General features: G+C 47.9%; 4 protein-coding genes across 4 annotated transcripts; 2 read left to right on the top strand and 2 right to left on the bottom strand.

Moving 5' to 3' along the window:
• Positions 1 to 6: 6 nt before the first annotated feature.
• Positions 7 to 10,226, bottom strand: LOC128731531 (myotubularin-related protein 13). Its single transcript, XM_053824656.1, has 13 exons — positions 10,160 to 10,226; positions 6,838 to 6,923; positions 5,809 to 6,774; positions 3,465 to 5,724; positions 2,801 to 3,395; positions 1,720 to 2,608; positions 1,402 to 1,638; positions 1,073 to 1,305; positions 844 to 999; positions 550 to 771; positions 358 to 482; positions 193 to 281; positions 7 to 99 (listed from the first exon to the last, which is right to left on the bottom strand). Exons 1-13 carry the CDS (start codon positions 10,224 to 10,226, stop codon positions 7 to 9), a joined length of 6,018 nt encoding a protein of 2,005 aa, XP_053680631.1.
• Positions 10,227 to 12,895: 2,669 nt separating this feature from the next.
• LOC128722170 (NADH dehydrogenase [ubiquinone] 1 alpha subcomplex subunit 2) lies at positions 12,896 to 13,634 on the top strand. The gene is made up of 3 exons (XM_053816009.1): positions 12,896 to 13,038; positions 13,154 to 13,260; positions 13,343 to 13,634. Exons 1-3 carry the CDS (start codon positions 12,941 to 12,943, stop codon positions 13,429 to 13,431), a joined length of 294 nt encoding a protein of 97 aa, XP_053671984.1. The 5' UTR covers positions 12,896 to 12,940; the 3' UTR covers positions 13,432 to 13,634.
• Positions 13,635 to 14,006: 372 nt separating this feature from the next.
• LOC128722169 (serine/arginine repetitive matrix protein 2) lies at positions 14,007 to 17,143 on the bottom strand. Its single transcript, XM_053816007.1, has 6 exons — positions 16,550 to 17,143; positions 15,643 to 15,731; positions 15,265 to 15,463; positions 14,970 to 15,204; positions 14,594 to 14,903; positions 14,007 to 14,525 (listed from the first exon to the last, which is right to left on the bottom strand). Exons 1-6 carry the CDS (start codon positions 17,126 to 17,128, stop codon positions 14,252 to 14,254), a joined length of 1,686 nt encoding a protein of 561 aa, XP_053671982.1. The 5' UTR covers positions 17,129 to 17,143; the 3' UTR covers positions 14,007 to 14,251.
• A 2,741-nt stretch (positions 17,144 to 19,884) lies between these two features.
• LOC128723844 (SR-related and CTD-associated factor 8-like) lies at positions 19,885 to 27,813 on the top strand. The gene is made up of 9 exons (XM_053817614.1): positions 19,885 to 19,914; positions 20,393 to 20,683; positions 20,809 to 21,060; positions 21,181 to 21,643; positions 21,796 to 21,854; positions 23,273 to 23,636; positions 24,577 to 25,222; positions 25,294 to 26,180; positions 26,324 to 27,813. The coding sequence occupies exons 1-9, from the start codon at positions 19,885 to 19,887 to the stop codon at positions 27,811 to 27,813; spliced, it is 4,482 nt and encodes a 1,493-aa protein (XP_053673589.1).
• The last annotated feature ends 186 nt before the right edge of the window (positions 27,814 to 27,999 follow it).

Below are 27,999 nucleotides of genomic sequence, written 5' to 3'. Positions count from 1 at the left end.
TAGTTTCTACTGAAGACAGGCTTGAATTTTCTCGATCCATTCCTGTGCACTGGATGCTTCCTGGGCGTAAAAGTTGTACGTGCGTCGACTGGTTTTGAGCTGTAAGCAACAATAGTCCACAATTAAGAGCTCTAGCAACAACACAAAATGGACCTGAGGCCTATTTCAGCCAATAGGCCAGCGGATACTTACATCGAAAAATGCTCGATCATCCACCTTCTTCGAGGGAGCCGGAGCCGTTTGTGGAGGTGCTTGAGCGACAGATTGAACCTCGGCAAGTTCTGAAAAACGAAACAAAACCACATTAAGTACAATCATGTTCTAGCGAAATCTGTTTCATCACATGCGCACACTAACCTATGTATCCTTTGCAACTGCAGTCATCCATCGTATCATAATACCGCAGCTGATGTTTGTGCGAGTCTAGCACGAACCAACGTTGCTTCCAGTTTTTCAAAATTGCACCTCGTTTGTAAAGGTATCTGTGAGGAAGAATGGAATGTTAATATCCTGTTTTTTTGTTTTACACGACCCTCCTAAACAGCTTACCCTTCGTGGGTACGATCATCGGCCACTTTACTGTCGTACTGCTCGTAATAATGCTGACTGTTCGTGTTGGTCGTATTAACGCTCGATGTAACGCTGTTATTATCACCCTGTGTGCGACCGAGTGTCGGTTGAGTGCCACCTTCCACCGCCTTGTATTTGGTACAGTTTTTCGGGGCCGATTCCGCACATTTCTCATGATACGTGTTACCGCAATCAACGCACCTGTTTTGAACACATCATCATTATTTGAATATAAAATTTTCAAAATTTTAAACCACCTAACCCCTCTCATACCTCAAGCCGTTTAGTAGGGGTCCCCAAAGGACGTTACCGCAGTGGTTGCAGTTGACCGGTGCCGAATAGACGTGCTTGTCGAACCGATGTGGATGCAGGAAATTTTCCTGATGAAAACCAGCCTGCCGGCCACGCATCAGGATTTCCAATGTTGATCTTCGAAAGAAAGATAGCAAAGAGGTGTATAGAACCCACCATCCCCATTCGAATTCACGTGACAAATGCTCACCTCTTGTGCAGCAACCGTCCGTGCGATCGTACGAGCGCACTGCTGAATGATGCGTGCCGTGTCAGCGAGTCGGAATGTGGCGGTTCGAGCTTATCCCATACCTGGCGCCATTTTTGGGGTAGCAGGCCTCGCTCGGCTTCGGCCGTTTTTAGCTCATCCAGCAACTTGGTGAACGCATCTGCCTCGTACCGGCTCAAGCTGTCATAATTTACTGTCACTACACGGCGTCTTGGCTGCCGCAGCATCATCCCACCCGATGGTCCACCACCACCGGTGGTGCTTCCAAGGCTTCCCGCATTTCCAGCCCCGAAACCACCGCTTCCAGACGCCGTTGAGAACATGTAATCGCAATCGTCCTCCATAGTATCACTACCAACCAGCTCCGGATCGTACGGAGGTCCCTGTGCGAGTTCCTCACCCAAGTAGTACGACCAAATTTCCAGCACCGAGATCGCACTCTGTGGCCGTAACACCGTCCGTTCTGGATCCGGCGTGTACATGAAGTTGTAGAACATGGGCGATTTCGCGTGCTGCCGCTCGATGAAGTCGAAGAGAGACGGACCAAACTTCTGCGTGTTCGAATTTCCCCGTCCGACACCAAGCACCACCCCTGAAGTCGAACCCCCGGGTCCACCGGCACCGCCAACGCCGGCACCTCCCGATGGGCCACTTCCACTAACAACTCCCATACCGGGATAGATGAGATTGTCGTCATCCGAGATCGTAAGCGCCTCGACCACGTGCTTGTGATGCGAATTGAGTGATCCGCGCTTGTCGTCGATCGCCGTTATGCCAAAGTCTACACGCTCCAGTTCACAATCAAACAGAAACGTCCGAAAACGGCAGGACACGTGGTGATAAGCCAGGAACCGAAGATAGAACTCGTTGAACTCAAATGCCAGCGGGAACTGCAGCTGGATCTGGTGCACCGCATCCAGAAACTGCAGAAACGTCGGTGCAAACGGTGAACCGGAGCTTGAGTTTGGTTTCAAGTTGCTCCGGTGTCCGAAGCGATGCCCAAAAGCGAGCCACTCCTTTTCGATTAGCACCCGGAAGCCCTCGATCGTGCGATAGTACGGATCGAGACACAGCTGTGCCAGGGAGGAAATCTGCGCCGTCACATCCCACCCATCCTCGAGGGCCAGCGTCACGCTCGATTCCTGCAAATCCATCAGATCTACTACAGCTCCGGAAAGCTGCAGCAGCCCGCGAATTTGTTGCAGCCAGTCTGATTGCTCAACCAGCTTCGCAAACGTCTGTTCCGGTTCATTCGTATCGCACGACGGCAGACAGGCTCGCATCAGCTTTTTGAAGGCGGTCCGCGAATGCCGCACGTCGGTGTAATCGACGGGGATGAACTCCGCGTACATCTCGGACAGTTTGGCCGATTTCGACTGAGACTTTTCGCCCAGGAAGTAGAGTGGCATGCGCTGGAAAGCATAATGCGCCTGTTGGCCTCCTTGGCCCCCAGCCGCTACGGCGCCATGGTGATGGTGATGGCCACCAGGACCCTCCCAGTGGTTCACATCCCGCAAGCTGGTGGAATCTGCACCCGCTCCAACCGCGGCCGAGGAATTGCGGTTAGGTTTGAGTGATGCCCATTTGTTCGGCTTTGCAGCGTTCGATCGCATCGCGCCAAAGCTCGAGAAGGAGGAGTTGTTGATCGAGTACAGGCCTCCGGCACCGTTACCACCTTCGTGCTGTTGCTGATGATGATGGTGATGATGCTGCTTCCGTCCCACATCCGGTGTCAGAGTGGACATGTCCGAGCGTGTCATTAGATTGCTTGCGGTCAGGGCCAGCGAATCCAGCGAGATGTTGGAATCGGACAAACCACCCCACGCCTGGTGTCGAATCGTGCGCGTATGTGGTGTCATTTTGATCACCTGCACAAAGTAACGATCCTGCTCCTGGAAGCTGGTACTGTCGGTAGACGTGTTCGCTGATCCCGGGTGTCCCTTCAGCATTCCCATCACTCCTTTCGCTTGCGGTACGGCACCACGCAACAGTGTGGCCCCATTACGATGACGCCAAGTGGCCACCGGTATCCGATGTTGTTTGTAGCACCGCACCATACACCTCAGCGAATCGTCCGTCACCTCTTTCGGGCAAACCATCATCGCCGGGTACGTGCGGCAAATGCTGTAATTGCTGTTCACCGAAGAGATCCGGTATCCGGTCGTCTGAACATCACCCAGTCCTAGTCGCAACCAATCCCGCACGTAGCTTCGTTCCTTCAATCGTTCCACGTCCTTCACGTGCACTCGGGGCAGCGTGTCGGTGCCGTCGTCCGATGCATCATCATCATCGTTGTTGTTATTCTCTCCCAGGCCACCACCGGGTCCACTACTCCCGCCTCCGCTAGGTCCACTGCCACCCAGCAGCCCACCACTACCGTACGTGTCCTCATACTCGATAGCACCGGGCAGAATGTACTTGCGCTTCGTTGCCCCAGCCTTCTGCTTGAAGCCTGCCTTTTTCGCCGTCCGTAGCAGCGTTTTCTTCGCGAAATCCTTCAACGTAGCGTTTTTCTCCTTCACCTTGTGACCCGGCCCAAGCAGCCCGGGATGGGCGAATGCGTGCGTGGCAAAGGCAAAGTGTCCAAACTCATCCTCCGGGTGGCGTATCTTGTGTACCGCTTTCCGGAACGCTTCGACCTGCTCCTGCGGTACTTCCTCGTCGAACGCGACCTTGATCAGCTGGAAGGTGCACGAGCGCAGCTGCATGCCCTCCGGCAACACCTGTTCCAGGTGCTGCAGATAGATCACCGTTAGCCGCTTTTCCTTCGTCAGCGAAGAAATAGGAAACGCCCGCACTACGCTCTGCTCGCACGAGTACGAATCACAGGGAGATCCGCGGAAAACCACCCGATAATTGGTTAGGAAAAGGGCGCCTTCGGCCGGCAACATTGTGCCACTGCTGCCACCCTCCTTGTCCTCACGCCCATCTGCCAGAAGGTACGCTCGCAGTTCGCCAATGATCTTTTCGTCTTGCAGCAGCACCGGATACTGTAGCTTGGGTTTCTGTATCGGAGGAATCCGCTTGGTTTCGCGCGCCACCGCCTCTAGCGTCTCGATGTGCATCTGTATCGTGCCCGGTACCATTTGGTGCAAGTTCCGGACGTGCTCCGCCGTTACGTTCCCTTCCGTGCAGACACGATCAATAAACTTGCAGACCATCTTCGTGACAGCGCTGCCCGTTTCGCCCGGATCGTGCTCATCAAAACCCTCGTCACTGTTGCGGTCGCTGTTATGACTACGCGATTCGATCACACTATTCGACACGCTGGTGTCGTCCTCGAGATGTCGACCGTCCTTATCCCGCTGGACACGACCTGTGGCTCCGCCAACGTCTTGCGGAATCAACAGGTACACCATCCGGTACGCGTAGTGAATCGCGTGGCTGTACAGTGTGCTTTCTTCCTTATTGGTCAGCTCCTGCTGCGTGTTCACGTCCATCGTAGCCCACTTGCCCATCTGATCGGCCGCAATCTCTAGCGCCGATGGTTCCTGCGCACGGGAAAGCATCGAAGCGCGGTCCAGTTTGTCACGCGAAATAGACTGCGACATTAGGGCGACACTGTCTCCGAGCATTCCACCGCTAGGTTTCGGCCAGTTGGCAAGCGGTAGATAGAGCTCTTTGATGGCCGTCTGCACTTCCTGGTAGTAGGCGTCCTCCCAGAACTGTTGTGATTTCCATACCGGATGATCCTGGATGCAGGTGTACGCGAACTGGATCACACCCGTGCACAGTTTCCGGCAAAACAACGAAGACAGGGGCAACAGGGCAGCTGCCACGCCGTACTCGTCTTTCGCCGAATCGTCCTGCAGCGCGCGGTTCATCAGCTTTATCACGAGATCAAACTGCTGGTGATCAAGCTGTTTATTGCCCTGGCCGATCTTGGCCAGCTCTCGACACATCGTAAGCCGAGCCTCCCGCTGCTTCAATATTCGCAAGACCGCTGGGAAACTCTTCCGTGCCTCCGTTATTTTATTGTCAAAAATGCAGCTGATGCAGTTTCGCAAAACTTCCAATTTCCGGGCGCTATTGTTAACGATCGGACGCGATTCCTGCGGGGCTGGTTTCAGATACGGCCCCATCGGAACGATGCGTAGTTTCACCCGAAGCGGCTGCATACGCGATTGAAGATCATTATTCTGCAGTCCAGTGTTAATCACGTTCTGTACCTCCTGCCCGTCGATCAACGCCATCGGTGGCTGATGGATTCTTGCAAATGCTCCTTCCGGAGGTCGCAGAATTTTCAGCTGAAACTGTTGCGGATTAGGATACTCGTTCGTGTACAGCTGCTTCGCCAGATCCTGTATGTGCGCGAGCACTAGGGCGGGATCGTGTGCTTCCGTTTTTAGCAGATCGTTCATCGTGCTGTATAGCTCGTCCCAGGCGTCACATGCCCGCCACGGTGGTCCCCGTTCCGTTACGAAACCGGTAAAGAACATGCTGTCGAGCACGCGCGACAGGAACTCACAATCTAGCAGCTCCCGAGCTCCCAGAAATCCAGCCCTATGAAACTGAATGATGGGCTTCGGATTGATGCGAATGAGCGTGAGGTAGGAACGATACCCTTGCAGCAGCTGCGCGAAAAGCCGCATAAACACAGCCCTTATTTCCTTGTCGAGCATGACGTCATTTTTCTGCTCACGAAAACTGTACCCATTGGTGCCACTGAGCGGTGCCACAGCCATACTCTGGTTGATGTTGTTGTTTAGTCCCGGAACATGGACATTACTGCCCTGCGGGAACGCAAGATCGGCCAGAGCCAACTCGGGGTGCAGCACCATTCGAAGGGCATGTTCGGTTGAGTCCCACAGGGCCGCCGGAAGCCGAGCGATCGGGGGCACTAGCGATTCCGGAATGTGTATCGATCCTCCGTCGAGATCGGCTACGATGACGTCCAGTATTTCGCTGATTTCCGAACGGAGCGAGCTGTGGATGCCCATAATAAAGGTCGTCGGCATCGTTAGGACCTCGAGCAGGGATGCCGGCAATATCGGAATGTAAACGAGGCTGTACCGGAAGGGATACATCAGTGCCGTCAGTGCTCGGCAACTGTCCGTCAGCCGTGTATAGCTGGTCGAGTGAAATAATATCTTGTGCTCGGTCATAACGGCGCAGAACAGCAGCATTACGTTCTTGATACCCAGTTGGTGGAAGAGCAAGCTTACGCACGAGCCTGTCACGGGTAGTGTATTGGAAAGTGGCGGTTGCAGGATCTGCTTGTCTCCGGCACCAATCGAGAAGCGCACCGGTGGCCCTCCTGGTGGTGGAACCTGAATGCATCCCAGGATACTACCGATTAGATAGTGCAGCTGGAATTTGAGACTCTCCAGGTAGACTGTATAGATCGTCCCGAGGCAGTTACGGAACGCCTCGATGTACTCGAGTCGGGACACGATTACGAGACACTTTGGGGCGTACATGATGCTGTGGTGCGTTATTGAAGGAGGACCATTGTTGGCCAGTACTCCTGTACCACCGGCTCCACCACGGCCACCACTCGATGGAGACAAATTGTCGTCCTCTTCCTCCTCGTCGATCGGTTTGCTGGGCGTGATGGCGATTGTTTCATTGAAGCATAGACACGCACAGTAGTGCCGGTTGCCGTCCATGTCGGTAAGAACCGAGACGAAGAATTGCGGCTCCTGCCGGACAGTCGAGAGGGCCCATCCTTGCGGTTGGCAGAACTAAAAAAAGAAAGACAATCCAGTTAATAACGGTTCTACACCGAAGCTTTGAAATATGCTCACCAATTCAATGCCCTCTATAAACGGTGTATCGGGCCAGTCTTTTTCGGGAAATCTTTGAATTATTTTCCCACTTCTCGATCCTGTGCCTGTAGCAAAAAAAAATACAAAATCATTACAGCTTGAGGCAATTGAAACAACTGAATAAGGATGTTCGTTCAAACATTCATTCACATTTGTTATTAAAAAGAAAAGTGATAAAAATTCTTCTCAAATAATTACTATACACTATCGCGAGGTAAATTTGTGGCCAAAATAGTATATACAAAAAAATATCGCAGACGGAGATGCATAATGGTTGGTTTAAATCAAACAAGAAAGTCATTGCTTACTGCATTCGCTCGATGTTGTATGAGTCAGAATCAGCAAACCGTCATCAAATCACTTAAATAAGCTTATGCATGACCATACATCCCTCCACAGAATCGTTTGGCAGTTGACGCAATGTACGACCGATCGGATCAAGCATCTTGCGAAAACGAGAAACATGATAAAATCGTAAAAACATCTTTCATAAACGCAATACTTGTTGGCGAGAAATTTGCATTGTAGAAATGGTTCAAAGATCAATAATTATCACATTCATAAAATCCACACGATTTTGTATCATTGTGTGGGTTAATATTACACGAACATGTTCCATATCTGTTGTTTTTAAAGAAACAAATAAGTAACGATCGCGATTTAACACCGTCGTTTTTCATTGCACCCTATCATAGTCCCACGTGGCCCCCCGGTGCTGGTATGTGGTTTAACGCGAGATAGATTTCACTCTCCAACTCAATCCGCACGTGGAAACGACGATACGTCCCTCGTATCGTACCTGGACATGTTTTTCCGTTACTCCACGTTGGCCGTAAATGCTGACGGCAAAAATGCCCAGGCTAGCTCAAATCTTCCTGTGAGTTACTAAACTCTTTCATCACCTCTCGGCTCATTTCGACAAACTAACACGTTCGTTGGCCAATGATTTTCTTTCATTTTCACGCTGCCTTGGTTACTTTTTTCTAATGTTGCCATTTTTCATTCCCTCTGCATGCTGGCCAGACTTGATTTTTTTGCTAGAGTGGGGCTATTGATGGCGAAAGTGAGTCACCATCGCCATTAAATGAAGGCTACGGCAACGTTAATTGCAAACAACGCGGCTTAATTTTTTTTTCTTGAAATACACAGTGAAATCAATTGCGTTGCAATAAAATTTATCATTAAATAATGCTACACTTATGCTTTTCGATGATTAGTGAGCGAATTACAAGAACACGAAGCAATTCATGACCAACGACAAAAGTACCGATATAGCGCAGCATCGTGGAGAAAGTTAGCTATTAAATGACATTGTTACGAATGACTAAACATCCCCCCTTGTTTGTAGTAAACAGATAAAACAATACATTCAATAAACAAAAAATAAATAAATTTCAAGTAAATTTGAACCAATATGAACGATCGTCACTAAATCGAATCTATATATGTAAAATATGACCAGACGTTCGCATTGAATAACATCTCCGAAACTAATGAACTTCATAATCCCGAAAAAGCGATTCGCTTCATCACATTTATCGGTCACCAGAAACGACTTCAACGGTGACCGACCGTGGTATGAAATTTTCCAAATTAAGGCAAATGAAAACAAACATATTGGAGTATTACTTCTTCGCTTTTCGAAATCATAACACATTTCCCTCCCCATGGTGTTGGTGGTGCCTTAATGTAAGCAATGCTCGAGCGAACGTGACGAACACAAGAAGCTGCAAGTGAAACACAACTTATTACTCGTGTCAGTGACCATCGTGTGCTGGCGGCACGCAACCAATCGGCACGGAAAGTTCGAAAGTGAAACAAAAACGGCCGGTTACGATCCAAAGATCGCGAAAAGGAAATTTCGTGCGTGCAGGTCCGATAACGCCACCATTGCCGCCGACGATTTTGAAGTGATTTTTCTCTGTTGATTTATCCACCCACGGATGAAGGCGCAAAAAGGCGATACTCCACTGGGGCCGGGATAATGGGACCGATCCGTGCGATACTTTTTGCCGATACGCTGGAAACTATAAACACTCTCCCACTAATCGCGATCACATGTGTACGGCTGGAAACATGTGTGCGTTTGTACTCGATCGCGAAGGCGGGTTTTTTGTTGTTGTATTTGCTCTAAAGCAAACGAAGAAACACTGTACACGAAGAATGCCAACGATTGATTACGCATAGTGTCGCGATAGTGCGAAGAGAAAGAAGATTGGTTTGATTAGTTGCTGGACCGTGGCCTCGGGCTTAGGTCAAACGGGTCAAATTCAAATGCATTCCTCCGATCAGCAGCCGCAACATGAATACGGTAGTTTAGTCATTCGTTAGATAACTTCTTTTATAGACAATCATGTAAAACGAGCAGGGCAAGATAAAATCAAGACCACGATCGGTCCCTGCCGGTCGCCTCTAGTGGCTGAAATCATAAATAACCAGAGGTTGATAATAGTACAAGTTATTTCGCTACATCGCTGACAATGACTCAGGTGCGAGTCTAATCTTAGAATGATCGCGTACGATTGTGAATCAAATAAAAAAGATCAAAATTAATTCAACGCTTAAATTAGCGAGTCGAGAAAGAGTTTCTGGCAGGTTTAGTCGAAGCCTCGAAAAAGTTTCTTTTTTATCACACAATTAGCGGGAATTTTCGCATTCTCAATTCTTATCGCCAGTACGACGATGTGCCCCAAACGCGTTTCTATCATCAATAAAAAGGGCAAACCAAATGAGGCATCCCCACCCGAGTAGGCTCAATTCGAAAGGTTCAAACCTACAGATAACATTGCCTACTGTAGATAGACAACTTGGGGACGGATCGTAGCACACTCAGGTCCATTATGAACCGAAGTCGGACCTGGTTCTCCCAGTCCGGGACCATTGTGTGTGGAGACGTGTGCAAATAAAGAATGCGGTAGCCCGTGTACTGTGGACCATTGCCCGGGACGCGATGTCGCTGAGCGAAGCTCAGTACTATTTATCAGTATGCCGTTGAAATCCATCCGAGTGGAGAGGGGGACAGCTGAGACCGTAGTCAGCAGTTTAAAAGGTTCGAACGACTGATTGGGAGGTATTTTTTACCGCATGCCTTTGTACAATAATTACGCCGTTTCAGCAGTGTATTATTTCCGCCTTGCAACTATTTGCAACGATGTTAAGTTGCAGAAAAAAAAATAAAAACAAATCACCTCACAGATTCGAGCAGATTGCAGAATTGTGTGCTGCTCATACATGTAGCACGAGAACATAAGTACGAGACGACAACATGACATGAAATTTAGGTTCTTCAGTAAAAAAAAACCATCCAACTTACGCTCTTTCTCGTGATCGTATCCAACGATGACGAAGTAATCCGCCAGGCGCGACATTTTCGACTCATTGCGCGAACTTTCCATCACCAAAGGAAGAATCGGTGCTGCGACGAGTTTCGAATAGAGAAGGATGCCTTGATTTGCCTTTCGCTCCGTCTCCTAGCCACGGAACGTAGTACACCGTACCGGTTCGGTCGAATGCATCTAGTAGTCGGATAGGAGGCCAACGCTGGTCACCAAGGACGCAGTAGACTTGACGCTATGAAGGAATTTTGTAACGATCGGAGTCGAGCCCACTGCGCGGATGCAGCTACTGCTGCTTGTTGCTGCTCTTGATGATGATTTAATTCTTCCTTTCTGCTTATTATGAACACGCGCCGTCGTCGATCATAAAGGCCACCAAAACCACGAATGTGCCGGGAACCGTGTCGCGTGTGCCTCTGTGGCGTATATTTGGTCGGTTTCGCTTTTGTTCAGATATTCTTATAGACGACGTTCGGCTTTATCTGCTTCGATGCGTTCCCGTGACGATCCCGGAGGCATGTTATGCTCGAATACGCTGCACGCACCGTACGCACACTTACAGGGGGATCTTCCCGTACACAGTTTGGGGTGGCCGTCCACCACTAAAAACACTGTACACCGAGCACCAAACGCACTAGCCAGCCACCCTCGATCGCGATCGTGCCCTTAAGGGAGCAATGAAATATTCTCTTCTCAACACAACCCCGCTTCACTTCCTATAATGAAAACCACAGCACATTAGTACGTTAAACCCACGGCGGTCTATCTTCTTTTGCTACCGGGCCTATGGGGCATTACGGGTGGGCATAGCGACTGCGACTACAAACCGACAGCAGTGCACTTGCACCGGTGGATCCCTCACTGCCCCCACCAACCAACCCAACAACCCCTTCGGTAGACGCACTCTTTGTTTTCTCTTTTAGCTTCTCTTTCGCTCAACGTCAACACCGACCCCACGGAAAGATGCTCACTTTTTCAGGTGGTCGGTATTAGAACGAAAATATGCTTCACCAACACAGACCGGGTCTTTCGGCATGAGGAAGCAAATAGCACGAAGGGGTGTGGGTTTAAATGCAGCTACTATTCCGGGTGGTTGACACTTCCTAGCGCAAATGCCACCGGGCTGCGGAATGAGATCACATTTTTTTGGAGATTATGATTTTTCATCACACAAGATGGAAGAATAGTAGGCTGTTGCTGCTTGATTTGTACTTAACCTCTTCTACTACTCAAAGGAAAACTCGCTAGCAACCTTTCACGAGTTTAGCTGGTGCTTGCTTGTTCAATAATTCGATGTTTCTTTTCACTTTATTGACAGTTGAATAGTGGTTGTTGATTTTCTTAAATTCCTCGACACGCACGCACGGATGCACGCAACGAAGCAACCTCGTAATAACTGCTCAAAGCAGAGATTCGGTTGCAGCAAAGCGCGATAAGAATAATCGCTTTTCGCTGCAGGAACCGTCCTACTTTGTGGAAGAGGGATTCGAATGGGAATAGCTGTGTAGGCATGTTTGTTAGTATTTTCGGTTCCGACCGCGCCCAGGCGAGTTGCGGATTAGGGCAGAACTTTCAAACAATCCAGCCGCCGGATGTACGATCTTGCAACCTTAAACAGCCACCTTGGCAACCACAACGCGAATATAACGAGTGTGGCCTCGCCGAACAGTGATTGCCTTGGATAATATCGGCTCATTAATTGCACCGCCGCGATTTGCACATCACCACTGTTTTGACAGTTCCTTTTCCACCCAGCTATGCCACGGCCTACGGCCATCAAGGAGCTGATGTTGGAGGAAAGGAACTTTGCCGTTCGAAACCCTTCATTTGCACCATTTTTCGCAACGTTGACCACTGCAAGCGATTCCTTTTCACTAGCAAAAACTCAACCGTCCACTCTGCTGACGGGGATCGCAACACTTTTCCACTGCCTGATTGGAACCTTTGTTCTGCCCTACTTCGACGGCTTCGTTGCCTTTTTTCTGCGTTTTAGCACAGTGTCGTGTATCCAGCGACACACAAAACTTTACACCACTTTGTACCCTCTACACACAGTATTACGATTTCATCCGTGCATCATCTGCAACGAAACGACGAACCAGCGAAATAAAACGCAAGCACTAGTGAAACGAGCCGAGCACAATCACCACACAGCGCCTGGCAGCCAAACGCAATCAAGGCGGTTCAAAGGAATGGCACGCGTCAGATCAGCCTGGACGCGTTTTTCGTGGAAGTGAGATAGCAAAGAGACAAACGATTCCTACCCAAATAGCAAATGTATTGGACGTAAGGAACGACCGTCGAGGAAATGGGGGAAGAAAGGATTTGTTTTCGGACGCTCTCTCTCTGTCCACTGCCGGGTATAGGTGCTACGCAACTGACAACTTAACGAAAGGATCAACTGGCATAGCTCGGGCCATCCCGTCTGTCATGCTTTTAACGAAACACGTCCAAATCGAATGTCGACTCCTCGTACGGCAAGCAAAAACTTTCCTTGCTAACAAAATCCTAGTACTAACTCATTGAAATTATTTGAAAATTAAGGTATTTTTTGTCTTTCTCATACGTAACAAAAAGAATAGCAAATGTAGCACACGACCTTGCTCAAACAGTGGAATTGAATCCATCAATTTGACAACTGTCCATAAACCTGATATGTGCTGTCAAAATCCAAGTTTGTTTTTCTGCGGTGCATGATTTTCTTCAATCGTTGCGAAAACTTCTCTTGTACCAAAGGATAAAACAACATGAGGTTGACTGTGCTTCGCTTTGCACGGCTTAACCCGTCCGTGAAGGAGCTTCGATTGCATCTCTGCCAGACGGGTGAAGAATCGAAGGGTGTGCGGTAAGTACACCGTTGAATTAACGATGTATTAGGATTGTTCAACGAAAGTGATTCTATGTTACACAATCGCCCTCCGGCGGCGGCAACTACTTCTCTTCTCGTTCGGATACCGCAGTGACTTCGTGAATACACGCTACGTCCAGCTGAAGCGAGACAATCCGTCTCTTCCGATACTGGTGCGCGAATGCAGCGGAGTACAACCTAGACTTTGGGCCCGTTATGGTAAGCTCATAGGTTGAACTAAGAGAACTTGTAATGTTTTTGCTCAATACGTGTCCTACTATCATTGAATCACATTTTACAGAACTTGGCAAGGAAAAATCTGTCGCATTAACGAACGCTACGGCCGAGGATGTGTCCAAACAAATTGAAACATTGGCCAAGTCACAATAGAAGTTCGAAGAGGTTTATCTTAAAATGTTAGAAAAAAAACCCAAGAATGTAACAAACAGCAGCAATGCGGCGCGTAAATAAAATCATTGTAATTTGAAATAACTAGACATTACAATACGTGAAAAAAAACAGTGAACCCACGAAAACCCCCAAAAGGAAATGCGGATATTTATGACATTTTCTTCCTTAGAAAGCTTTTTTATTTAAGATCAATTTTGTTCTTTACTGTCACATCCACTCATTGTCTAAACAAACTCATCGCCAAACTGGAACTAAAGTCACACGTTAGTGGTTCTATAAATATGCTTAATCCTACTATTTCCACTTGCTTAAGTTTTTGTATAGCATTACGTGTATTGAGATATCCTTGCTTCACATTATTTATTTGCGGCGCATCGTGAGAAGAGTAGAAAAACACTCACGGCATTGCTTCTCGTACTTCAATCTTTTCTTAAACTATGATATCCCCGATGTAGCCGTGCAACATTGGATTTCAAAATTATAAAACTATTGTATAATCATATAAAAGAATATGCGTTGGAGAGATAAAAAATTGCTTCCAACAGACTTGCGCTTGCTTCACTTGTTTTTGTTATTTTAACACATAAAAAATACCAATAATATGGTATCAAACAAGTAAATGACACAAAACTTTTAACAGCTATGTTGTTAAGATCATTCATGAATTACCTAATTAGGCAAAATGATAAGGATCAGCTCAATATCATCTACACGCACACACATATTTGTGAATCTTTTCGATTATCGACATCGTTGGTTGTTGTTTCTATTTACCCGACAACATTGGGTCGACGATATCCTAATTCAACCGTTGTGTGATAGGGATCTTCTTTCGTCGCCGGTTCATCTGGGAACGTTCCCACAACTCATAGTATCGCTCCTGTTTAAGCCATTCTTGGTACTTGTACCACCATTCCTCCCACTTGATGTAATCCTGTAAATCGAGATCTCGCAAATAACCACGACCCTTGTAATATTCATATCGCACTCGAACGTCATCCCACGATGACAATCCACTCGGTCCAGTCGTCATAAGTTCCTCTGGGAAATGCCCTGCCGGTGCGGGCGAATAACTAATGGAGAAAATACAATTACTATAAATATCATATCTCCAAGATAACATTTATTTACGACTACTTACGTGTAACGTGCAGGTGGTGCTTCCATTTCCTCTTCGATCATCACTTTAAGATCACCACCGGACGAATTCTTCGTAATGCGCATATTCTCCATGTTCGACCGATCAACGCTCCACTGAGCCATTTTTCCGAACCGCTCAGATAGAGTCATTCGTGTAGTAGCAGTAAAGCGTGGAAGGGAGCTTTCGCTGCTGCTCGACTCCTCGGATCCGCTGGAGGGCGATCGTGGTCGGGCACGCTTTGGTTCACCCTCGATTTTTACACGCGCACGCAGCTTCTCCACAGTTTTTTCTTTGTGGGGCTTTTTATGACCTGGCCCAGAACCAGTCGCAAGGACCGTCTTTGCAGATGACACACCAGTTATGCCAGTATCGTGACCATTCGCAGCGCTCGCAATGGGTAGCGGAGGTGGCGCTTGCTGTTTCGACGAGCGAATTTTTGCAGGTCGTGGGTCCTCAGGAAGTGAACCCGAAGCTGTTGGTTTGCTGGTGTGCTTAGAACGCTTCGGTGGGGACGACGCACGATCGGAATCTGGTGTTTGCGGACGCCGGGTACGCTGCTCCGTTGGTGGCGGTTGCGGCATCGATCGCGAAGGACGATGATCACGAGGAACCTGAAAGGAAATCGATCGGTGAGCTATGAAATATGCAATATTTTCTTCGAGGATTCTTACCTTCTCCAGCCCACGATGACCCTTCGGTAACGGTTCCGGTGGAGGTTGATGTTTTCGGCGTGGATCTACTGGTGGTGGGCTCATTGGCCGTAACCGACTTTCGTGATTACCCGCGAGGCCGTCGCGACGGAGGCCTTTCGAACCGTTGTTGTGCGGCGGCGAACGAGCACGCGGACGCGGATTTGAAAACGACCGAGATCTATGTAGGTAGTTCAGTACGTATGTTAAATAAAAACCATGTTCTACCAACCGGAATTCGAGCGAACTAATGATTCGTCGAGCGGACGCGTCTCAGACGACCGTATTTTCATCACAATCAACAATAACACTGTTGATGGCACTATCGTTTAGCCCACACGAGGGTAATGTACGACTTACCTAGAACGTCGACGACGGCGCGGATCGTCAACAGAACAACCCGAACAGGAATCATCGGAACAGCTGCTCATCGATGCTGATCGACTCATCTATGAGCGATAACGCAACACCCGACCGGCGGGAATTTCCAGCGATGGAAATAAAAGAAAAAAATATTAATTTTCCATGCTTCATACACACACATACGCAAATAACAAATGCAACTGAAACACACAGAATAAAACGATTATCTTTTCCGCTGACTAGCAGAATAACGAATTTCCAATCAACGAAAGACGAATAATATTGATTACTTTGTCTGCCATGATAATAACGATACCAGTACTCCCAAATCATGATTTAATTAGAGCTTATCTAAAAAAACAATCTACTGAAAGAAGACGAATTGAGTCAGCTGCTCAATTGTAGTAATGTACTATCCATGAAAAGTTAACCCTACGGATTTCTATCGTATCTGAAGATTCTATGAGAGCCTTTGCTATTACACAGTTAAACTTTTCTGATTATTTTTTGTAAATTACTCCTATTTATGCTTGAAGTAAAAAAGGCTTGGGACAACAGTATATACGCTTCAGATAAAGCGGGTTATTTGGTATGATTATAGGACGGTATGATTTTCGACATTTTCTGCTGAAATAAGTACAATGTTTGGTTACTTGAAATGAAATATAAATGCAAACCGTATAGAATCAAACTAGTTACAGCAACTCGTTTCTACACACACTCATCTAATTTTGAATAGTAAGGACCAAGATTAAGTCGTTTCGATGCAATGTAACAAATGTGCCATCACGCAAAACACATTAAAATTAGAGTTGGCAATATGCACGATTCCTCTGGATTTGATTCTATATGTGAAGCACCACCGAAACATGCGGCAAACATATGAGGACAAACGCCTACTAACCCTAGGTGGTGGTGACGGAGGTCTCTTCGACCGTGGCATTGGCGGCAATCGGCCGCCCTTCGATGGAGGCGGTCCCAGATGGGGCGACATCCGGCGAGGCAACCGGCGTGGCGAATCCGGTCCCATGCCGGGTGGCGAACGTCTTCTAATATCACCAGGCGACATTGGGCGTCGCATCATTCCAAGTGGCGATTTGCGGCGCATTCGCGGTGAAGGCGACCGTGGTCGACGCTTCGGTTCCGGAGGTGGTGGCTTGCGAACGACTGGTGACGGTGAAGGCGAACGACGGCGCATCCCGATCGGTGAATGGGGTGAAATGTGACGTTTCCGCATCGGTGGTAACGGTGACGGTGAACGACGATGTGTGGGACGCGGTGATCGAGGGCTCCGGCTGCGTCTACCACCGCCATTCCCGTAACGGCCACCCCCGGGACCACGATCCGAATCGGAACTACTCGGATCATCCTCAATGTACAGCTTCTTGTAGCCGGTATGCCGCCACCTGTTAGGATCCTTTTCTTCTACTTCCAGCAGCTTCTTGTCCCAAGTTTCGTTCGGGAAGGCACGGGCCTTCTTCATCACATTATCAAGCTCCTTCCGCTTGCCTGCGGGATGGCTTGGGTCTAAATATTATTTTATTAGAAGGTGGAAAAATGTTATTTTTAATAAATGAAAAGTTTCTCTTGAATTAATACTTATTACTTACCGGTGATCTTAGCACGGCTTGGGTTGCGATCCATCCGTAACTTGCTGCTTCCTCCTAGCGGCCCACCACCACTCCCGCCTCCGATTCCACGCGGCGGAGGACTTATCTCGCGTCGACGAACCGACATCGTGCAATGATGGGCACAAATAATCGTACGTGTACACAACCGCTCGGATCTCGGGAAACAACCCGCGCGAATGTTCGGCGATACTTTTTCAGTTCGTTCACGTTTCCGGCAAGCACACGGCACAGGTTTCTAGTCCTTTTGAAACCCAAACCCAACCTTTTGTCTTTCTAACGCTTCAGTGGCGAAGAGATCTCGCCGGCTGGGAAATATGTGTCTTGATTCGCTCGCTTTACACAGAACCGCTATCTAATCGACACATGGATTTCGCGCAAATCAAGCGCGTGTGAAAAGTGTGCTCGTATGCATCTTCAGGTGAGGGTACGGCGAAGCGATAAAACAAGAAAAGCAATCGGAATTAGTACCACGTCTCGTACGATGGAAGAAATTTTAGTTCAGGCTACTAGAGATGAAATGTATTCTTGTTTCACTGGCGCACCGAATCGGTAGGGTGTCGTCGGTAAATCGCCTCATATCTGCCATCTCGGATTGTGGAAGCTCCTCTACCTGCGAATATAGCTGCGTTCCGTGCGATTACGGTGTGGAAATCGCGAAAACACGCCGCGGAGATCGTTTACGCGAGCGCCTAGAACGGTACGCGCGATAGACCCGGCGTCTGTTAGTATTCAGCTTTCGCTTGCTGTTTACTTCGACCCCGAACGCGGTAGGCTTAGAGGAATCGATAACCGTTTGCGCGGAGACGGGACCGCGGTAAGCATATTCGAAGGCGGGTTCGCGACGACGTTACACAAATACGCACGAGAAACCGTGGCTACGCGAGACCATTTTAGACACGCAATCGATCGAGTAAGCCGCGCGGATTTTAGAACTGTAATGCGACGAACGTACGACGACGCTAGAGGAGTTCCACAAACCCATTATAGACGGTGCCAAAGGCCAGGCAATGAAAATCGAAGAATGTATGCTTATCCACACAAGCATCGTCAAGGCGTTCTTCTGTTTTGACCCAGTTACAGTTGGCTACGACGCATTCAGCAACACCTCGGCTTGGGAGCGAAGCTATGACATTCGATTATTTAGATCTTGGGCGCTTTGGAATTGCATTGTTTTGGCTGTTTTTCATCCTTCATCGTCTGCTGTGCTGTTTTGGCATGAATCCACCACTAAGCGCCGGCATATCGGAGGAGCATTCCGAATTACTACTAATATGCAGCTTGTGATGCAAAAGCGAGGTGTATTAGCAATCGTACCGTTCGTATCACTACCGAGCACAGCAAACATTTTCGATGTATTTGATTTAACTTATGGTCAAATGGTACGTGAAATCTGGCATCGATTTAAGTCGAGTATTGTTGTATTTATATATTTTTATCACTCAAAAACGCGATCATCGACTAGTACCGGAACAAACATACAAAATGCATGGCAAGCATCTTTTCATTACCTTTTTCCAACGCACGGAAAATTCGGTGAAGTTCACCACCAAGCAAAACAGGGTTTCGTATGAAGCTACTATTAAAATGCTAACACAATGTTTAGTTTTGTGTCGATTTTCAATACACGGTTGCGTTATTTTTCTCGAATCACGACGCTTCTCACGAATTTTCATTTGACACGGAAAAGTACGCCATCTTTATAGTCGGAATGAGTACAACGAAAGGTTACACCATTACGGTCATATAGCAGCGCAGTTTTGTAAAAAGGAATTGAACATTCAATTATACATAATCATAATACACGCTAATGTATAGATAGACTCGCTGGTTCATAATAAAATATTTGCTACATCTGAATTAACTTAATTTGTAATTTTTAATGTAATATCCATAAACGATAGTTCATTAAAAATGCGAATTTAAACAGTCGATTCGACAATCAATATTATCGTTTAACTGCCACGTACGGTTGTCGGTATGACGTGCAGCGGCTGCAGTCAAAATTTGCCGGTAGCGGTGGACAATCGCGGAAAGTAATTTAATCAGCACGAGAGTAAATGCTCCGGAGTTTTAAACAATCCTAAAGATGATTTGTATTTTAAGTTTCTTCTAAACAATGGAATGTATATGTAATAGAGAATCACACACTAGTAACAACCCATATATACCTTGGATGCTTAATGTTTGATTCATTTTTCCAGGGCTGAATGTGTTTTCTCTTTTAGTACTACTCCGGAGCGTAGGTCCAACTAAGCCCGTCCACCACTACAGCTGGTAGCCATTTTGAAAATTCCCTGCTTACGCTCGCTTGCACTCTGCAAATCGGGATCTTTTCAGCATTCTTTTCACTCCCGATTTGTTTGTAAAATAGTGATTTGTCACCGAGAAGAAGACATTCGGCGATAGTTAAGTGAATTTAGCACCGAGTGAACGGTGTAACCAAAGTGTTAGCTCGCGTGCTACCTTTCGGCTAGGACTTGGTGTGCAAAAATTGCTCTCTTTATGGCAGCTGTCGCGTCGCCGTAGATTGTGGTCCATTTCGAAGTTCTTGTGTGGTGCCCAGTGCAGAAAATCCATCATCGTGGCGTCGTCTATAGAAGCAACCAGCATGGAGACAGTCCGGGTGTTTAACCAGGAGGTGAGAATTACGTTCAAAGTGACCCGTCCCTTGAGGAACCTGTGTTTCTAGAGGCTGGGTAGTAGGTGAAGGGCGAACGTACTGAAGTTTCTGCGTAGCGGGGAAAGAAGTGCGTTTGATAAGCAAACGTGAACAAAGTGATGTCCTCCTTGGCTAATAAATCGGGACCCCGTGGTGTGGTTTATTTTTTACCGGTGTATGTAGGGATCCGCGGTCATTGGTGGCGCACAGAAAACCCACCTGCTCGTGGTGTCGGATGAAGTGTGTGGAACTCAATATTCATAAATAGTTACCATTATCGACATAATTGTGTAGTGCTAATTATAACATAGGCCAAACGTCAACCTGTGCCCGCTGGGCGTAGTGTAGAATGCATGGGGATGTTTGTTGACAGACGAGTGTGTTTTGCGATGCGTTCGAATCGAAATTTCTATAACGAAGTGCATTGTTTCATTGTTCGTTTGTGCTTCTTTTGCAGCTCTCCGGGCTTTATGAGTCGAAGCCGCCCATTTCGAAGGCCAAAATGGCCTCGATTACACGCAGTGCAATGAAGGCGATCAAGTTCTACAAGCATGTGGTGCAGAGTGTGGAAAAATTCATCCAAAAGTGCAAATGCGAGTACAAGATCCCGGGCCTGTACGTGATTGATTCGATTGTCCGGCAGTCGCGTCACCAGTTTGGTCCGGACAAGGACGTGTTCGCCCCGCGTTTCGCCCGCAACATGGGTTCCACGTTTGCCCATTTGTTTCGGTGTCCTCCAGAAGATAAGGTAAGCTAATTTGTGTCGGCTACGTTGGTAGGCTTCGATGCCATGGCAACGGGCACTGGTAATTGGGTCGCGTTTCATACGTCAACCGTTGCCTACATTAATTGGAATTTTCTTCGTCCGTTCAGAGTAAAATCATTCGGGTGTTGAACCTATGGCAAAAGAACATGGTGTTTTTGCCTGAGGTGATCCAACCGCTGTTCGACCTTGCCAACCCGGATCACCCGATTCACCAACAGTACAATGCACAAATGCTGCAGGAGCAAGCGGCGGGGGCAAACGGCATGAATCCGGGCGGGGTTTCACACGATTCACCGGCGGGCGGTTCCATGGGCGGTGTTATGGATGACCACGGTGGTCAGCTGCAGATGGGCGAAACGGTAATGATACGATGCAATCGTACGCGACGGTGCGGCTGTGAAACTATGAATGATATTCTCATGCCAATTGGTGTATCGCCTCACCCTCGTTACGGTGAGGGTTGATCTCATTTTTCGCAGAAACAACTTGATCCTTCCACCATTCGACAGCTGCAGCAGTTCCAACAGATACTGATGCGACAAACATCGGGCGATCAGGCAGCCGGCGGTGCTGCCAATGCCGGTACGATTGCCGCTAAGGATCAGGTTAAATTCAACAAAAAGCTCTTAGACTTCGACTATGGGAGCGATGATGATGATGATAAGAATTCACCCTCGGTACCATTACCGGGAAGTGCCGGTATACCGGATCTTACCCAAGTTCCGGGCGGCAACATCGCTCAGATTTTGTCCGATCCGAACGTGCTGAAGCAGCTGCAGAATTTGCAGAAACTAAAGCAGCAGGAAGAGAAACAAACGAAGTTGACGGAGATGATGCTGAAGGAGGAACAATTCGAAAAGCATCTGGCCAGCGTCCTCAAGAAGTTACCGTTCGCAAACGAGTGTGATCTAAGTCGACAACCACCGATCGATTTGAACGCCGGTAAGCATTTTATACTACACGCCGCAGCAAAATAATACCTTTACTGATATCCTTTTTCTATCCCCTAAATTACGCATAAACGAAAACACCACATGCCTGGGCATCCGGCTGCCAATCCTCACAATGCTTGATCTCTGCACATCAACATCTAGGCCACTCGTCAGCGAAAGATGTTGATACTGATAACGACGTAGCGATAACTGGAGTTGAGGTGAATATTATTGACAGATAATGGACCACATGTTGGTTGTTTCTTCTGTCGTATTATTGATTTAATAACAGCAAGCACATGGCAGTGGTGGTACGTTGGGTTCGTCCATCGGTGATCCATTTGGGTGTGTAATGTTAAATAATCTAACAGTATAAACTTTACATGGCGACGTTTGTGTAATGCAAGTTTGTAGCAATCGTCCATTTGTGAGAACAAAGAGATTATCTTTTTATTGCAATTTTCTGTGAATATTGGATGGGTTTCCGCCAGATATCAAATGGCGGAGTAGCATTGGACCCATTTAAAAAAAAAACTATCTGGGTTGTCAATTTTATATAAGTGGAAAACTTTTTTTCTTTCAAAAAAGCATTTCATTTTCATGCTTTTTTCAATTAAAATTTTGATGCTTACGTCAAACAGATCATTTTCATAAGATTAGAATTTTTTTTTCTTCGGCCGTAATGAGCACAATATTATTCGATTTCATGTGAATGAATTCATCAGTAAACTGAAAAAAAAAAATCAAAGCATCGTTTAATATGATCATTCGCAAAGAATTTTTATTAGGGGTTAATACATGATGTATACAATCATAAGTGATGAATTTTGATAGCTAACATTGTTAAGTGTAAGGCAGATAGTTTATTATTTATGGCATGTATGTAAAAAACTTGAATTTCGACGATCCACGGACAACAGAGGATGGTGATGAAAACACGAGCCACCGCATCCAAAGGTAGGGTTAAATACAGTTCGGTGAGATTGGCGCTCTAAAGTCACGTAAAACGACAACTACGCATGTACCTCTTTGCAACGCTCCTCGCATCCGCCCGGTGATCTCTGTCCTTTCTTCCAAAGGATCAGAGCGATTTGCCTTTGCCGAGCGGAGCGCGTGAAGTGTGCCAACGTTGGATGTACGGTAAGTTCCTTCCTATTCGAATTGAATAGGATTGAAATGTTGTACCTTGTTCTCCCTTCTACAAATATTCGATTGCTCCAACATTACGCATACATACGTAAATGGGAACCCAAAGCTAGTTTGAATGGAAAAGCCAAAGCCAATGTAGTCTAATCGAGCCATGTCGAACGTAACGTTCTTGAGCGCTGTTGAGCGTAACCTAGGAGGCTAGAAGACACCGAGTGCAACATATGCCGTTGCTAGGGAAAACAAAGATATTACACACCCGTCGAGATTGAACGATCGGAACGAATCGAGAGAACACACGACTGTTGCGGAATTGCACGGGATATGCACGTTTAAACGATATCTTTTCTTCCCATTTTCTTTTTCTCTTTCTCTTTCTCTCACATACACACACAACGTTTTGTGTTTTGCGCGTGACTGTGCATCGGTCTGGGCTGTATATGCCGGCGCACAATCCCAACCAATGTCTGCTTGCCTTGCTCCACAATCATAGATACTCGGAGATCCTATACCAGTCAGCAGCAGCCGCGGAGGCATTAGTCACGGTGGCAGCGGTGGTGCTAGTGGAAGCGGAGGAGGTAACAGCGATCGCTACAAGTCGTCCTCTTCATCGCGGCGCAAAAGCAGATCACGATCACCGCGCGAGCGACGTGGTGGGGGTAACAGTGGAACCGGTGGCCGAAGTGGTCGAGGACGATCACACTCCAGGTCACGATCACCGTCACCGAGGTCCTCCAGGAGGCGTTCCTCGCGCGATCGTGGTAGCACTTCGACCAAGGACCGTGAACGAGAGAAGGAACATGAACGGGAGCGTAAGCGGAAAGGACTGCCGGAAATGAAGAAAGAGCACCTCAGTGGTAAGGCGAGCAGACCTGGCGTTACACCCGGCGAGATTTGTTTTTCGAGCGACTTCATTCAAAGCGACAGCAGCAACTCTCTCCCTGATGTCCATGTCCAGGTCACTGTAACAACCGATGGGTCGTTGCTGCTTTTTCGTCGGTACATTCCAGTGGAGTTTCCCATGCAAATTACAGCTCCAAAATCCGAACCCTGGTTTGTGCGTGCAAGCTAAACGTGTGACCGTTGACTAAGCGGCGGCAAAAGCCAATTCGTTGAAATGAGCAAAAGCGTTTGAAAGTGAAAAGAAAACGCCTTATCTAACATGAAATTTAGATATTTCTTGCAATTCCGTGCAACAATTGTGTGTTATGATCGTTCTAAACTGTTTATGTGCTTCCCTCTATTACACGTTTTATGGGTGTGCATCATCAAACAAGCTATTGGCTATCGACTGGCGACAGGCTCGGCTGGCTTTCCCATTCTTCAAATACTCTCCATGACCTTCATCCATTTCAGAAGGTTAATAATGTGCTTTGGTTTTGGTGCTATGATTAGAACGAGTACATCAGCTCGTTTTGTGATTTTTTTTATTTCTCGTTGAGAGAATGTGGGTTTAAACAACTGAATGTACTTGTTGTATCGTATTTCGTTTTATTATGGAATATATTTACGACATGTGGGCGATTATGTAAATATTTTTGAAGAGAAATTATTTTGTGCTTTGTTGTATTTTTTAAATTACACGCAAATACAAACACTAAGAGAGGGATTTGACGGAATGTTTATCGAGCAAAAAGAAAAATTTATGATATGTAGAGTATATTGGCATATAGGGAATCAATGACATAGACCATGGTGCTGATGCTGCTGCTGTACGATGGAAACGCGTAATTTAGAAATGACCTATCTCTTGCGCCGCTATAATTTTCAACATATATACTCTCTTTTTCACAACAGTGTGCAGCACGACGTTATGGGTAGGCCATTTATCGAAATTGGTTCAGCAGGAAGAGCTGTCCGATACATTTGGCAAATATGGTGACATCGTGAGCATTGACATGATTCCACCGCGTGGTTGCGCGTTTATCGTGATGAACCGACGGCAGGACGCATTCAAATGCATGCAAAGCCTCAAGAACCACAAGATGCACGGGCGTGCGATAACGATTTCGTGGGCCGCCGGTAAGGGCGTCAAAAGCAAGGAATGGAAGGACTATTGGGATCTCGATCTGGGAGTGAGCTACATTCCCTGGTCGAAATTGAGTCCCAACACGGATCTGGAATCGCTGGAGGACGGCGGGATGTTCGATGAGGACACGATGCCCCAGTGGATGAAGGAGAAATCATCCGCCAGCGGAGCAGCCGGGCTTGGACAAGCTGCGGCAGCAGCTGCCGCAGCACTGAGCCTCGGGCTGGGCCCGGGTATGGGCTTGAAGAAACTAGATGGTCCCGATTTATCGTCAGCTGCAGCAGCGGCCGCAGCAGCCGCAGGAATGCTTAATTCGACGCTATTTCCACTCAGTGCAGTTGACACGAGCCAACCACCGCCAAACGCTATGCTCGGTATGGGCATGCCACCATTTCCTATGGGTCCGGTTGCGCGGTAAGTATATCTGTTCGACCCATCGTAGTTGTGATAACAGCAGTAAAACTAATTTTGAACGTTTTTTGCAGCCTACCGATGCCGATGGGAATTCCGATCGGGCCCAACATGGTGCCCGGGCTGGGAATCAATGTGCCTCCGCCTGGTATGTTGTTGCCCGGAAATCCACCCCCCTTACCGATGGGAGGCTTTGGTGTTTTACCACCACCTCCTCCTACGGCGGGTGCGGCATCTTCTGGTATGATGGGCAATGGTGGTAATTCATCAAGTTTGATGAACTCTGCCTCCAACATGAGCAAATCGTCTGCTGATGATATGGACATCGAGATGGAGGATGAATATCCGCCCACAGCTCCAATGGTCGGTGGAGGGCAGAATGCGAACGCGTTCTTTAATCAACCACCACCGCCTTTAATGCCTCCAAACGCCAACTTACCACCAGGGCCTCCGGGAGCAGTCGGAGCCAGTGGTTTCTTTGGAGTTGGTTCGGCCGGATCTGCGCTCTCCGCTATAGTCGCTGCGGCCGCAAATCTACAGGATAACGGAGGCACGTTGGACGGTGGCAGTGATGATGCCGAAGGAGCAGACAGTAATATGGGAGGCAATCGGGGCGGATCGAGGGACTTTTCGCGTTCCAATGACGATGGTCGTGAGCATGGTAGAAACCGCGGAACCGACCGTAACAGAGATCGCGATCAACGTGCTGGCGGCTTTGATCGGAGCGGTCCGGGCGGTGATGGTGGCGGTCGTCGTGATCGCGGAGAACGTGGAAGCCGTTGGGGCGGTGGGAATGATCGAGGCGGAAATAATTTCCGCGCTGGTAACGCCAATCCGGATGATAGACCACTGTCAGAGAGGTTGCGAGAGCTGGCTGGTGTGCTCGAGTTTAACAATCAACAACAGCGCGGTGGAGCCGGTGGTGGTCGCAATTTCGGCCAGCGTGGAAACGACGGAGATGGTAAGTTATGCAGCACTATCAGATTTTCTTTTCAGCCTTGTTCTTGTATCTATTTTGTTCATGAACATACGCTGTAGCGTGAAGGCTTTCGATTTTTTCGTTACTTATAAAAATTGAATCCATTTATGTTTCTTTCGTTGTAGACTTTGGTAATCGCGAAGCTGACTTCACACGGCGAGGTGGAAACTTTCAACAAAATCGATTCAACAGTAATTCCACCGGTGGTTTCGGTGACGAAGGCGGTCGCGGCGGTGATGGTGGAGGTCGAAACTTAGGCGGTCGCAATGGACAATTTTCTAATCAGCAGCAAGGAGGAGGTGGCAATGGCCGCGGAGGAAACAACGGTGGTGGAATGTTTGGAAATCGCTCCGGTGGTGGAAGGAACAATAACCAACAACAGCAGCGTGGTGGGCAGTTCTTCAATGAAGATCGCCAACAGCAGGGCGGCTTTTTCGATCGAGACGAGAGCAGTAACGGCTATGATTCTGGCGGCAACAACAGCAACAATAGCAACAACCGCCGTAATTGGAACGATCGCTCCGGAGGGCGCGGAAACAATAGTGGCAATCGCGACGAAGGCAACCGCGGAAGAGGACGACAACAGAACTGGCGCAGCGGTGATGAAAGCACTGGAAGTGGTGACGGCGGTGGTGGTGGTGGTCAGCGGTTTAACAATGCCCGTGGAGGAAACAATAATCGTGGAACCGGAGGAAATCGCCCAGCCGGAGTCGCTCGATGGGACGATGATGATGAGAACTGGGATGATGCGAGCAATAGATCGACAACTGGGCGTCAGGTGCAGTTTGGTTCGAATAAGCGCCAACGTGGGCATTCTCGGGAAAACGAATCTAATGAGCAAGAGCAATCACACGATCAAGAACAGCGGTACCATCGGCGCGAAAGAGGGCAGTCAGATTCCGAAGACCGGCCCGGAGCAGATGAACGTAATTCGGGTCCTGAACATGCCGGTGAGACCGGGAATAGTGCAATCGATAGACAAGAAGGAGAAACGGATGTCTCAGGAGATAGAAGATACCAGCGGGATCACTATCGTAACCGAAATAATGATCCGGATGATGAACGGCCACAGCCCATCCTTTACTCGCCGGAACCAGAGGAAGAAGCCGAGCAACCACTCAGCACCAATCCGCTCAATGATGAGAACATACCGAATGACCATCTCGATGGCAATGACAGAGAAGGTAACGGAAGAGATAGGCGCCATCAATTCGGCGTGGAAGAAAGCCATGTAACGATGGCTTCCGCAGCCGAACGTTCAACCGCCGGCTGCAGTTCACAGGATGACTCATCTCAGTTCTTTAAAGCTTCCGACGAACGGTTCGAAAGCCATATTACGCAATACGAACAGCAGTTACAACGGGGCGGCTCACCTTCTACCATGGATCCAGCTTCTATGCCGGAATCCTACAATGATTGCCACGATCATCATCAGCAGCAGCAACAGCAGGGTGATCAATGTCCGCAACAACCCACTACTCTCGATGAGCCTAAAGAAGTCGTACCCCCGGCAGTTTCTCAATCAGAAGCTTCCTGCATGGAAGAAACATACATCCAATCAAAAGGCTCCGCCGAAAGTGAACCTACTCCGACGGCGGAAGCATTAGCAGAGTAAAGAGTATCTGGACGATGGAACTGATTTTGAAGAATGAATCGCAGGATTGTGGGAACATTAAGGTACCCAGATCGTCGCGGTTTAACGACGAGATTGTGGAAATTATTTTAGATTCCTTCTGATTGCAAATAGCACGCTTTACAGTGCAACACACATAGGGAAAACAGAACAACTGAAACCCAAGAT

This window comes from Anopheles nili, chromosome 2 (assembly GCF_943737925.1).
Source record: "Anopheles nili chromosome 2, idAnoNiliSN_F5_01, whole genome shotgun sequence".
NCBI classification, from domain to species: Eukaryota; Metazoa; Arthropoda; class Insecta; order Diptera; family Culicidae; genus Anopheles; species Anopheles nili.
The sequence above is the reverse complement of the archived record's forward strand: the minus strand, read 5'-3'. Positions and strand labels throughout refer to the sequence as shown.

Excerpts from the sequence above, each read along its gene's own strand:
- LOC128722169 (XM_053816007.1), bottom strand. The coding sequence starts at position 17,128 with ATGAAGAAGGCCCGTGCCTTCCCGAACGAAACTTGGGACAAGAAGCTG. Across the intron at positions 15,205-15,264 it reads GTCATCGTGGGCTGGAGAAG|GTTCCTCGTGATCATCGTCC; the intron begins GTAAGAATCCTC and ends ATTTCCTTTCAG. Across the intron at positions 14,526-14,593 it reads GCACCACCTGCACGTTACAC|TTATTCGCCCGCACCGGCAG; the intron begins GTAAGTAGTCGT and ends TTTCTCCATTAG.
- LOC128722170 (XM_053816009.1), top strand. The coding sequence starts at position 12,941 with ATGAGGTTGACTGTGCTTCGCTTTGCACGGCTTAACCCGTCCGTGAAG. Across the intron at positions 13,039-13,153 it reads GAAGAATCGAAGGGTGTGCG|TGACTTCGTGAATACACGCT; the intron begins GTAAGTACACCG and ends CGGATACCGCAG. Across the intron at positions 13,261-13,342 it reads TAGACTTTGGGCCCGTTATG|AACTTGGCAAGGAAAAATCT; the intron begins GTAAGCTCATAG and ends CACATTTTACAG.
- LOC128731531 (XM_053824656.1), bottom strand. The coding sequence starts at position 10,226 with ATGTCGCGCCTGGCGGATTACTTCGTCATCGTTGGATACGATCACGAG. Across the intron at positions 5,725-5,808 it reads CGCAGGGCAGTAATGTCCAT|AAAAATGACGTCATGCTCGA; the intron begins GTTCCGGGACTA and ends TTTCGTGAGCAG. Across the intron at positions 3,396-3,464 it reads GTATGAGGACACGTACGGTA|AGAATAACAACAACGATGAT; the intron begins GTGGTGGGCTGC and ends GTGGCCTGGGAG.
- LOC128723844 (XM_053817614.1), top strand. The coding sequence starts at position 19,885 with ATGGAGACAGTCCGGGTGTTTAACCAGGAG. Across the intron at positions 23,637-24,576 it reads GAAGAAAGAGCACCTCAGTG|TGTGCAGCACGACGTTATGG; the intron begins GTAAGGCGAGCA and ends TTTTCACAACAG. Across the intron at positions 26,181-26,323 it reads GCGTGGAAACGACGGAGATG|ACTTTGGTAATCGCGAAGCT; the intron begins GTAAGTTATGCA and ends CTTTCGTTGTAG.